The sequence below is a fragment of the Bos taurus genome, chromosome 8 (assembly GCF_002263795.3).
Source record: "Bos taurus isolate L1 Dominette 01449 registration number 42190680 breed Hereford chromosome 8, ARS-UCD2.0, whole genome shotgun sequence".
Taxonomy (NCBI): domain Eukaryota; kingdom Metazoa; phylum Chordata; class Mammalia; order Artiodactyla; family Bovidae; genus Bos; species Bos taurus.
Window position 1 is genome coordinate 39518399 of NC_037335.1, and position 12106 is coordinate 39530504.

At 38.6% G+C, this 12106-nt stretch overlaps 1 protein-coding gene across 1 annotated transcript in view; it reads right to left on the reverse strand.

The window, feature by feature from the left end:
- Positions 1 to 4675: 4675 nt before the first annotated feature.
- The window catches only part of RCL1 (RNA terminal phosphate cyclase like 1), a 220382-nt gene continuing 212951 nt past the window's right edge, over positions 4676 to 12106 (reverse strand). Inside the window, exon 10 of the mRNA XM_024995983.2 lies at positions 4676 to 5370. Coding sequence (XP_024851751.2) covers positions 5163 to 5370 — 208 coding nt within the window. The 3' untranslated portion in view covers positions 4676 to 5162. The remainder of the gene's footprint in view (positions 5371 to 12106) is intronic.

Here is a 12106-nt window from a genome sequence, read left to right on the forward strand (position 1 = left end):
AGATGTGCCGTCATTTAGACTGTAGTGCTGTTTATACAGCACAGAGTAGATTTAGTGTAGTGTTTATGGGTCCTAGGATTTCTGAAATGACCACTGGCTCCAAATTAAAGTCACAATTACATTAATCTCTAAAAAGAGAAGCCTGTCCTAAGCTTTGAAGCAGGCATTGACTTTTCCTCTCTAGCAATGAAAATCCTAGATGCCATCTTCTTCTAATGTAAGGCTTTTCATCTACATTGGAAATCTGTTGTTTAGTGTAGTCAACTTCATCTTAGCTAGATTTGGATAACTTGCTGCAGCTGCATCAACACTTGCTGCTTCACCTTGCACTTTAGCACAGCTTTTTTTCCCTGAATTTCTGCATATGTTTCAATTTGATAATAAAAATGAAATAAAATACAAAATTTTATGTATATAAATAAATATTTAACATAAATAAATACATAATAAGAATAAACTTTACCAAAAAAATCTTCATGACCCAGATAACCATGATGGTGTGATCACTCACCTAGAGCCAGACATCCTGGAATGCAAAGTCAAGTGGGCCTTAGGAAGCATCACTACAAACAAAGCTAGTGGAGGTGTTGGAATTCCAGTTGAGCATTTCAAATCCTAAAAGATGATGCTGTTAAGGTGCTCCACTCAATATGCCAGCAAATTTGGAAAACTCAGCAGTGGCCACAGAACTGGAAAAGGTCAGTGCTCATTTCAATCCCAAAGAAAGGCAAGGCCAAAGAATGTTCAAACTACTGCACAATTGCATTCATCTCACACGCCAGCAAAGTAATGCTCAAAATTCTCCAGTCCAGTCTTCAACAGTATGGGAACCATGAACTTCCAGATGTTCAAGCTGGATTTAGAAAAGGCAGAGGAACCAGAGATCAAATTGCCAACATCCACTGGATCATCAAAAAGGCAAGAGAGTTCCAGAAAAAAATCTACTTCTGCTTTATTGAGTACGCCAAAGCCTTTGATTGTATGGCTCACATCTAACCATGGAAAATTCTTCAAGAAATGGGAATACCATACCACCTTACCTGCCTCCTGAGAAATCTGTATGCAGGTCAAGAAGCAACAGTTAGAACTGGACATGGAACAACAGATTGGTTTCAAATTGGGAGAGGAGTACATTAAGGCTGTATATTGTCACCCTGCTTATTTAACTTATATGCAGAATACATCATGTGAAATGCCAGGCTGGATGAAGCACAAGCTGGAATCAAGATTGCTAGGAGAAATATCAATAACCTCAGATGTGCAGAAAGCGAAGAGAACTAAGGAGTCTGTTGATGAAAGTGAAAGAAGAGAGTGAAAATGTTGGCTTAAAACTCAACATTCAAAAAACTAAGATCATGGCATCTGGTCCCATCACTTCATGGCAAATAGATGGAAAAACAATGGAAACAGTGACAGACTTTATTTTCTTGGGCTCTAAAATCACTGCAGATAGTGACTGCAGCCATGAAATTAAAAGACGCTTGCTCCTTGGAAGAAAAGCTATGACCAACCTAGACAGCATATTAAAAAGCAGAGACATTATTTTGTCGACAAAGGTCTGTCTAGTCAAAGTTTTTCCAGTAGTCATGTATGGATGTGAGAGTTGGACCATATAAAAGCTGAACACTAAAGAATTGATGCTTTTGAACTGTGGTGTTGGAGAAGACTCTTGAGAGTCCCTTGGACTGCAAGGAGATCACACCAGTCAATCCTAAAGGAATACAATCCTGAACATTCATTGGGAGGATTGATGCTAAAGCTGAAACTTCAATACTTTAACCACCTGATGCAAAGAAATGACTCATTGGAAAAGACCCTGATGCTGGGAAAGATTGAAGGCAGGAAGAGAAGGGGATGACAGAGGATAAAATGGTTGGATGGTATCACCAACACGATGGACATGAGTTTGAGCAAGCTCTGGAAATTGGTGATGGATAGGGAAGCCTGGTATGCTGTGGTCTATGGGGTTGCAAAGAGTCGGACACGACTGAGTGACTGAACTGAACTGAATAAAAATTATCTCCTCTGTTAATTTTGAATAGATCTTCCCACTGGTATTTCCATTTCCTAGAATTATGTCTGATTCATAAAAAGTCAACAATGAAAGTTTTTTTTCAAATAAATAATGAATAACTAAATTACTCCAGTGACTACGAGCTATTACATAAACAAAGATTTCAAATGTATGCTCAACTTAAATCTAACTGATTTCCTCAGAATAGATTTCTTGCATTCTCTGTACATTAAATCAAAGGATTTCAGTCCATGCTCAGAGGGATCAGAGGTTGTATGGAAATGGTTCAGGGTGTCCAGGAACATCTGCATAACTTCCCATCAAATACAAAAATTTTTAAATCATAGTAAAGTCTGTATAGTTATTATTTCTGCTTTACACAATGGTTTTGGAGATAAATTTTTAAGGAATTCTGCCACTGCTCTAGTATTGTAAACCATCCAGTGCTTGAATCTTTTTTAAAGCCTATCTGACAAGTGGTTCTATCTGAAACATTCCAACATTATCTAGGACAACTATTTTGCCCTAATTGTTTAATTAAGTTTCCCAAATTAACTATCATATTCTACCAGAATTTAAGTGCAGGGTCAGATCAGATCAGATCAGATCAGTTGCTCAGTCGTGTCCGACTCTGCGACTCCATGAATCGCAGCACGCCAGGCCTCCCTGTCCATCACCAACTCCCGGAGTTCACTCAGACTCACGTCCATCGAGTCAGTGATGCCATCCAGCCATCTCATCCTCTGCCGTCCCCTTCTCCTCCTGCCCCCAATCCCTCCCAGCATCAGAGTCTTTTCCAATGAGTCAACTCTTCCCATGAGGTGGCCAAAGTACTGGAGTTTCAGCTTTAGCATCATTCCTTCCAAAGAAATCCCAGGGCTGATCTCCTTCAGAATGGACTGGTTGGATCTCCTTGCAGTCCAAGGGACTCTCAAGAGTCTTCTCCAACACCACAGTTCAAAAGCATCAATTCTTCGGCGCTCAGCCTTCTTCACAGTCCAACTGTCACATCCATACGTGACCACAGGAAAAACCATAGCCTTGACTACATGAACTTTTATTGGAAAGTAATGTCTCTGCTTTTGAATATGCTATCTAGGTTGGTCATAACTTTCCTTCAAGGAGCAAGCATCTTAAACTATTGGCCTTTATATGAAAATCTATATTGTGTCTTTTTAGTTTCTCAATTGAAGATTCATCTAGATGACCATACAATGGCAAGACTCATTGCTACTCAAAGTGTGGTTCACTTAACCAGTAACATTGGTATCATCTGGGATCTTGTTGGGAATGCAGAATCTCAGTGCTACCTCTGCTGATTCAGAATATGCATTTTAACAAACCCCAGCGTAATCATATGAACATATATATTTGAGAAGCAGTGATATAATTAACTCAGAGCAAACAGCATATCTGTATTAGGCATGAACTAGTTTACATAGAGAAGAAGAGAGTTTTTAAAAGGTTCCCAAACTTGGTCACATATTAATCATCTGGGTAGCTGAAAAAAAAATACTGATGCATGGGTCTTACTCCCACATATTCTGACTTAATTGGTTCAGGGTGAAGCCTGGGTATTTGGATATTTTTAAATTCCCCTGGTGACTCTAATGTGCAGGTGAGTTTGAAAATCGTTTCTCTAAGTTAAAGGTTTCTAATTTGTGGTTACATGTGACAGTCCCTTCAGGAGTTTTGAAAAAATACCAGTGCTGGGAACCATACCCCCAGGAGCTCTGATTCAATTTGGCTAGGTAGAAGCCCAGGCATTGGTGTTTTTGTAAGTTTCCCAGTTGGTTCCAATGGACAGCTAGAGTTGAGACACAACTCTACGTGTTCCTGATAAACCCATTCTCAAGTTCAGGTGAAATTCATAGTATTGGACTAGAGTTGATAAACTGCCCTCATCATCTCTTGCCCCATAAGATATAGGAATCCAGCAGGCATAAAAAGACACTCATGAATACTCATACTTAATTTCTGGGAACTCGTATAGCCAGCAATACCCCTAGATATCTCTGCTCTATTGGAGATCTACAGCTATGAAGTGAAGCCCAGCACATCTAGCAGCCTTCAAAAGGCTTGAACATTCAAACAAGAATGCACAGTTTTTGTAAAGACAGACACTCAGCTTGGAAAGTCTTCTCTATAACTTACTAAAACAAAGCCCTTTGGCCGTTTCCTTCACCATTCAGCACCAGGCCTTCCTTGGCACAAGAATCTCCAGCACTTCTGCCTTTGGAGGTCCAGGTCTACAAGGTAAAAATTAGGAGTACTTGGAAGAGGAAATACAACATAATTAAAAACAGCAAAAAAGAAGCTTAACCTTCCATAGAATCATTGACCAAATTTGAAAATAGAGCAAAAGCATTCTCACCTTCACATATCATCCAAACATGGGTGATGAACTGTACGACATAGAACTGTAAGGTATTGATGGCAATACCAGAAAATTAACGCTGCTTTAAAGATATGACTCAATATTGAAATAAAAGGCATTCAAATCGGAAAGGAAGAAGTAAAACTATCACTATTTGTAAATAGCATGATTTTATATAAACAGAACCATAAAGATTCCTCCAAAAATCTGTTAGAAATTAATAAATGCACATAATAAAGTCAAAAGGTACAAAATCAACATGCAAAAACTCTGTGGCTATCTCATTAACAATAAGAGAGCTGAAAGAGAAATTAGAAAAATAATCCCACTGACAATTGCAACAAAAAGACTAAAATACCTAGAAATACATTTAACCAAGGAGGTAGTTCAGTTCAGTTTGGTTCAGTTGCTCAGTCAGGTCCGACTCTTTGCGACTCCATGAATTGCAGCACGCCAGGCCTCCCTGTCCATCACCGTCTCCCAGAGTTCACTCAGACTCACGTCCATCGAGTCAGTGATGCCATCCAGCCATCTCATCCTCTGTCGTCCCCTTCTCCTCCTGCCCAAAATCTCTCCCAGCATCAGAGTCTTTTCCAATGAGTCAACGCTTCGCATGGGGTAGCCAAAGTACTGGAGTTTCAGCTTTAGCATCATTCCTTCCAAAGAAATCCCAGGGCTGATCTCCTTCAGAATGGACTGGTTGGCTCTCCTGTCAGTCCAAGGGACTCTCAAGAGTCTTCTCCAACACCACAGTTCAAAAGCATCAATTCTTCAGTGCTCAGCCTTCTTCACAGTCCAACTCTCACATCCATACATGACGACTGGAAAAACTATAGCCTTGACTTGAACCTTTTTTGGCAAAGTAATGTCTCTGCTTTTGAATATGCTATCTAGGTTGGTCATAACTTTCCTTCCAAGGAGTAAGCGTCTTTTAATTTCATGGCTGCAATCACCATCTGCAGTGATTGGAGTTAAACACCTGTATATTGAAAATGATAAGGTACTGTTGAAAGCTGAAAAAGACACAAATAAATGGAAAGATATTCTGCACTCATGGATTAGAAGAATTAACATTGCTAAAATGTCTATATTACCTAATCTACAGATTTGATGCAATCTCTATCAAAATTCCAAGAACATTTTTAACAGAAATAGAACAAAAAAATTCTAAAGTTTATATGGAATCACAAAAGATCCTGAATAGCTAAAGCAATCCTGAGAAAAAGAAACAAAACTGGAGGTGTCACATTTCCTGAATCCAACTATATTACAAAGCTATAGCAATCAAAACAACATGGTATTGGCAGAAAAACAGATACACAGATCAACAAAACAGAATTGAGACCCCTAACATGAACCCACACATATATGAACAGTTAATTTACAACAAAAGAGCAAAGAAAATGCAATGGAGAAAGGACAGTCTCTTCAATAAATAGTGTCAAAAAACTTTATAGCCACATGCAAAGAGAAAGAGGGAGGGAGGGAGAAAGAGAGAGACAGAAAGAAACTGGATGACTATCTACTGGGTATTTATTCAAAGAATACAAAAATACTAACTTGAAAAGATATATGCATTCCTATATGTTCATCACAATATTATTTACAGTAGCCAAGGTATAGAAACAATTTAAGTTCCTATCATTGAATGAATGGATAAATAAGATATCATTTACATATACAATGGAACACTACTCATCCATAAAAAGGGTAAATTCTTGCCATCAGCAGCAACATGAATAGACCTTGAGGGTACTATGCTAAGATGAAACAAGTCAGATGAAGTAAGATAAATATCATACAATTTCACTTATATGTGGAATATAAAAACAAGCAAACAATATATTAAGTAACCAAACTAAACACAAATAAACACACAGATACAGAGCACAGAAGGGAAGGAGCAGTGGAGGCGATAGATTGAAACAGGTAAAGGGGACTAACTGTATGGTAATGAATAGAAACTAACTTTTTGGTGGTTAGCATGCTATAGTGTATATAGAAGTAGAATATAACGTACACGTGAAATGTATGTTATACCTTAGTAAAAAATGACTCTTTAAAAAAAGTTATAATTCACTTCTGAAGAACTCTGTAACTTAGTCAAAAACATACAACAACCAGGAGGAAATGTAGTGAAAAAAGAAACTGCTGGAGATGTCCTTGGTGTTCCAGTGGTTAAGAACCTGCTATGCAATGCAGACGAAATGGGTTCAATCCCTGGTCAGGGAACTAAGATCCCACGTGCCCTGGAGTACCTAAGTCTGCACACGGCAACTTCTGAAGCCCAGGTGCCACAACTAGAGTGTCCATGTACCATAGTGAAAGATTCCACATGAAGCAATGAAAATTCTGCAAGCCAAAACTAAGATCCAACATGGCCACATAAATAAATAAATAAATTTTAAAAAGAAAGAATAAATGAAAGAAGCTGCTGCTTTTTTCTAAGACAGTGTTGCAGTGTTTTAAATTTCCCATCAACCATCCATATGCCCCAGATTAACAGAGATAAATGATTGAGGGTAAATAGGAAATTGAGAGAGCCTGCCTTGAAAGTGGTCAAACAGAAGATAGCAGGAGTGAACATCGATATTTTAGGAATCAGTGAACTAAAATGGACTGGAATGGGTGAACTTAATTCAGGTGACCATTATACCTACTACTGTGGGCAAAAATAGAGTATAAGAAATGGAGTAGCCCGCATAGCTTCCCCATCTATTTTCAATGAAGTGATGGGACCAGATGTCATGATCTTAGTTTTCTGAAGGTTGAGTTTTAAGCCAACATTTTCACTCTCCTCTTTCACTTTCATCAAGAGGCTTTTTAGTTCCTCTTCACTTTCTGCCATCAGGGTGGTGTCATCTGCATATCTGAGGTTATTGATATTTCTCCTAGCAATCTTGATTCCAGCTTGTGCTTCATCCAGCCCGGCATTTCACATGATGTACTCTGCATATAAGTTAAATAAGCAGGATGACAATATACAGCCTTGACGTATTCCTTTCCCAATTTGGAACCAGTCTGTTATTCCATGTACATTTCTAACTATTGCTTCTTGACCTGCATACAGATTTCTTAGAAGGCAGGTAAGATGGGCTGTTATTCCCAACTCTTGAAGAATTTTCCAGTTTGTTGTGATCCACACAGTCAAAGGTTTTGGTGTACTCAATAAAGCAGAAATAGATATTTTTCTGGAACTCTCTTGCCTTTTTGATGATCCAGTGGATGTTGGCAATTTGATCTCTGGTTCCTCTGCCTTTTCTAAATCCAGCTTGAAAATCTAGAAGTTCATTGTTCACATACTGTTGAAGACTAGACTGGAGAATTTTGAGCATTACTTTGCTGGCGTGTGAGATGAGTGCAACTTTGTGGTAGTTTGAACATTCTTTGGCCTTGCCTTTCTTTGGGATTGAAATGAGCACTGACCTTTTCCAGTTCTGTAGCCACTGCTGAGTTTTCCAAATTTGCTGGCATATTGAGTGCAACATTTTAACAGCATCATCTTTCAGGATTTGAAACAGCTTAACTGAAATTCCAACACCTCCACTAGCTTTATTTGTAGTGATGCTTCCTAAGGCCCACTTGACTTTGCATTCCGGGATGTCTGGCTGTAGGTGAGTGATCACACCATGGTGGTTATCTGGGTCATGAAGATCTTTTTTGTATAGTTCTTCTGTGTATTCTTGCCACCGTTTCTGAATATCTTCTGCTTCTGTTAAGTCCATACCATTTCTATCCTTTCTTGTGCCCATCTTTGCATGAAATATTCCCTTGGTATCTCTAATTTTCTTGAACAGAGCTTTAATCTTTCCTGTTCTGTTATTTTCCTCTGTTTCTTTGCACTGATCACTGAGGAAGGCTTTCTTACCTCTCCTTGCTATTCTTTGGAACTCTGCATTCAGATGGGTATATCTTTCCTTTTCTCCTTTGCCTTTCACTTTTCTTCTTTTTTCAGCTATTTGCAAGACCTCTTCAGACAACCATTTTGCCTTTTTGCATTTCTTTTTCTTGGGGATGGTTTTCATCATTGCCTGCTATACAATGTCACAAACCTCTATCCATAGTTCTTCAGGCACTCTATCAGATCTAATCCCTTGAGTCTATTTGTCACTTCTACTGTATAATCATAAGAGATTTGATTTAGGTCATACCTGAATGGTGTAGTGGTTTTCCCTATTTTCGATTTAAGTCAGAATTTGGCAATAAGGAATTCATGATCTGAACCACAGTCAGCTCCTGGTCTTGTTTTTGCTGACTGTATAGAGCTTCTCCATCTTTGGCTACAAAGAATATAAACTATCTGATTTTGGTATTGACCATCTGGTGATATCCATGTGTAGAGACTTCTCTTGTGTTGTTGGAAGAGGGTGTTTGCTATGACCAGTGTGTTCTCTTAGCTAAACTCTGTTAGCCTTTGCCCTGCTTCATTTTGCACTCCTAGGCCAAATTTGTTGTACTCCAGGTATCTCTTGATTTCCTCCTTTTTCATTTCAGTCCCCTATAATGAAAAGGATACATAGATGGGGAAACAATGGAAATAGTGAGAGACTTTATTTTCTTGGACTCCAAAATCACTGCAGATGGTGACTGCACCCATGAAATTAAAAGACGCTTTCTCCTTGGAAGAAAAGCTATGACCAACCTAGACAGCATGTTAAAAATCAGAGACATTACGTTGCCAACAAAGGTCCTTCTAGTCAAGCCTATGGTTTTTCCAGTAGTCATGTATGGATAAAAGAGTGGGATTATAAAGAAAGCTGAGCACTGAACAATTCAAAAATGCTTTTGAACTGTGGTGTTGGAGAAGACTCTTGAGGGTCTCTTGGACTGCAAGGAGATCCAGCCAGTCAATACTAAAGGAAATCAGTCCTGAATATTTGTTGGAAGGACTGATACTGAAGTTGAAACTCCAGTAGTCTGGCCACCTGATGTGAAGAACTGACTCAATGGAAAACACCCTGATGGTGGGAAAGATTGAAGGCAGGAGGAGAAGGGGATGGCAGAGGATGAGATGGTTAGATGGCATCACTGACATGATGGACATGAGTTTGAGCAAGACTGGGAGCTGGTGATGGACAGGGAAGCCTGGCATGCTGCAGTCTATTAGGTCACAAAGAGTCAGACACAACTGAGTGACTGAACTGAACTGAACTGAAGCCCTTATAGTCAACAAAAGAGTCCTAAATGCAATACTTGGGTGCAGCCTCAAAAACAACAGAATGATCTCTGTTCATTTCCAAGGCAAACCATTCAATATCACAGTAATCCAAGTCTATAACCCAACCACTAATGCTGAAGAAGCTGACCAGTTCTATGACGATCAATAGGACGTTCTAGAACTAACACCCCAAAAAGGTATCCTTTTCATCATAGGGCACTGAAATGCAAAAGTAGGAAGTCAAGAGATATCTGGAGTAACAGCAAATTTGGCCTTGGAGTGCAAAATGAAGCAGGGCAAAGGCTAACAGAGTTTTGCTGAGAGAATGCCACCCTCTTCCAACAACACAAGAGAAGACTCTACACATGGACATCACCAGATGGTCAATACCAAAATCAGGTTGTTTATATTCTTTGCAGCCAAAGATGGAAAAGATCTATACAGTCAGCAAAAACCAGACCAGTATCTGACTATGGCTCAGATCATGAACTCCTTATTGCCAAATTCAGACTCTAACTGAAGGAAGTAGGGAAAGCTACTAGACCATTCAGGTATGACCAAAATTAAATCCCTTTTGATTATACAGTGGCTGTGACAAATAGATTCAAGGGATTAGATCTGATAGAGTGCCTGAAGAACTATGGACAGAGGTTCATGACACTGTACAGGAGGCAGGGATCAAGATCATCCCCAAGGAAAAAAAATGAGAAAAGGCAAAATGGTTGTCTAAGGAGGTCTTACATACAGCTGAGTAAAGAAGAGAAGTGAAAGGCAAAGGAGAAAAGGAAAGATATACCCATCTGAATGCAGAGCTCCAAAGAATAGCAAGGAGAGACAAAGAAAGCTTTCCTCAGTGATCAATGCAAAAAAACAGAGGGAAATAATAGAATGGAAAAGACTAGAGCTCTCTTCAAGAAAATCAGAGATACCAAGGGAATATTTCATGCAAAGATGGGCACAAGAAAGGATAGAAATGGTATGGACCTAACAGAAGCAGAAAGTATTAAGACGAAGTGACAAGAATACATAGAAGAACTATACAAAAAAGATCTTCATGACCCAGATAACCACGATGGTGTGATCACTCACCTAGAGCCATACACCTGGAATAGGAAAACAAGTGGGCCTTAGGAAGCATCACTACAAACAAAGTTAGTAGAGGTTATGGAATTCCAGGTGAGCTCTTTCAAATTATAAACGATGATGCTGTGAAAGTGTTGCACTCAATATGCCAGCAAACTTGAAAAACTCAGCAGTGGCTACAGAACTGGAAAAGGTCAGTTTCCATTCCAATCCCAAAGAAAGGCAATGCCAAAGAATGTTCAAACTACTGCACAATTGTATTCATCTCACATGCTAGCAAAGTAATAGAAAACTATTTTGAAAACCACTGATGATCTGGAAATTAATCAACACAATTATAAAGACTTCTATAGATCAAAGAAAAATATTACAAGGGACATTATAAAATACCTTAATGACTGAAAATTGAAATTACATATCAAAATTTGTGGGGTACAGTGAATGCAGTGATTAGAAACAAATTTAAACTATCAACTGCTTATATTAGGGGGGAAAAGATCTCAAATCAATAATAGATGCTTTTTACTTCATGAAAAAAGAAAAAAAGAGCAAATTAACGTCACAGCAAATAGAAGGTGAAAAGTAAAAAAGATAAGACTTGCAAACAATGAAATTAAAAAAAGAAAAACAATAAGAGAAAATAAATAAACACAAATGTTGGTTATTTTAAAAAATCAATAAAGCTTATAGACCTGTAGATAAACTGGAGAAAAAAGAAGTAACATAAGACAAAAACTACCAATATTTTCATCAAAAATGAGAGATCACTACATATCACATATTTAAAAGAGAATATTATGAATAGTAGAATGCCAATATTTTGATAACTTAGGTGAAACAGAAAAATTCCTTGAAAGGCACTAACTACCAAAAGTCACTCAATAAGGAGTAAATAAACTGAATATTCCCATGTATATATGAAATTTAACCTGGAGGTTAAGAATCTTTCCTCAAGGAAAACAAACAAACAAAAACTAGTAGTGAGGACGGCAGCCTGCAATCCTGGTACAGGTTTCTAGAGTCAGAGGGAGCAACACAAACCTTATTCTCAAAACATTGTGGTTTTGGGTCTTGACCTCTCTTGTGGCTCCATTAAGGACCTACACAAAGGTTTCCCTTTGTTTCATCCTACTCAGAGCATTCTCAGGGCTGGGGCCACTTCCTGGGCAGCTTTTGCTGAAAGCATTTAAAGGCAAAGGTGTTAGATACAGCAGCTTTGAGAAAGAGACAACACTTAGACTGAGAGCCGAGAAAAGAAAGAGATTAGGAAAGGAGATATATGCACGAATAGGGACTGTAAAGGCCCCCATGTGCACCAGAGAATCAAGAAGGTCATGAACACACACAGAGCAAGACACACGCGCAGAAAAAGCCCAAGAAGATCCAAAGCTTTCACATTTAGCCTGCCTGCAAATTCTGTGCAAGCAAAACTTAAAGGAGAAGGCAAGGTTATAAACTGCTTGATAAGGCATTG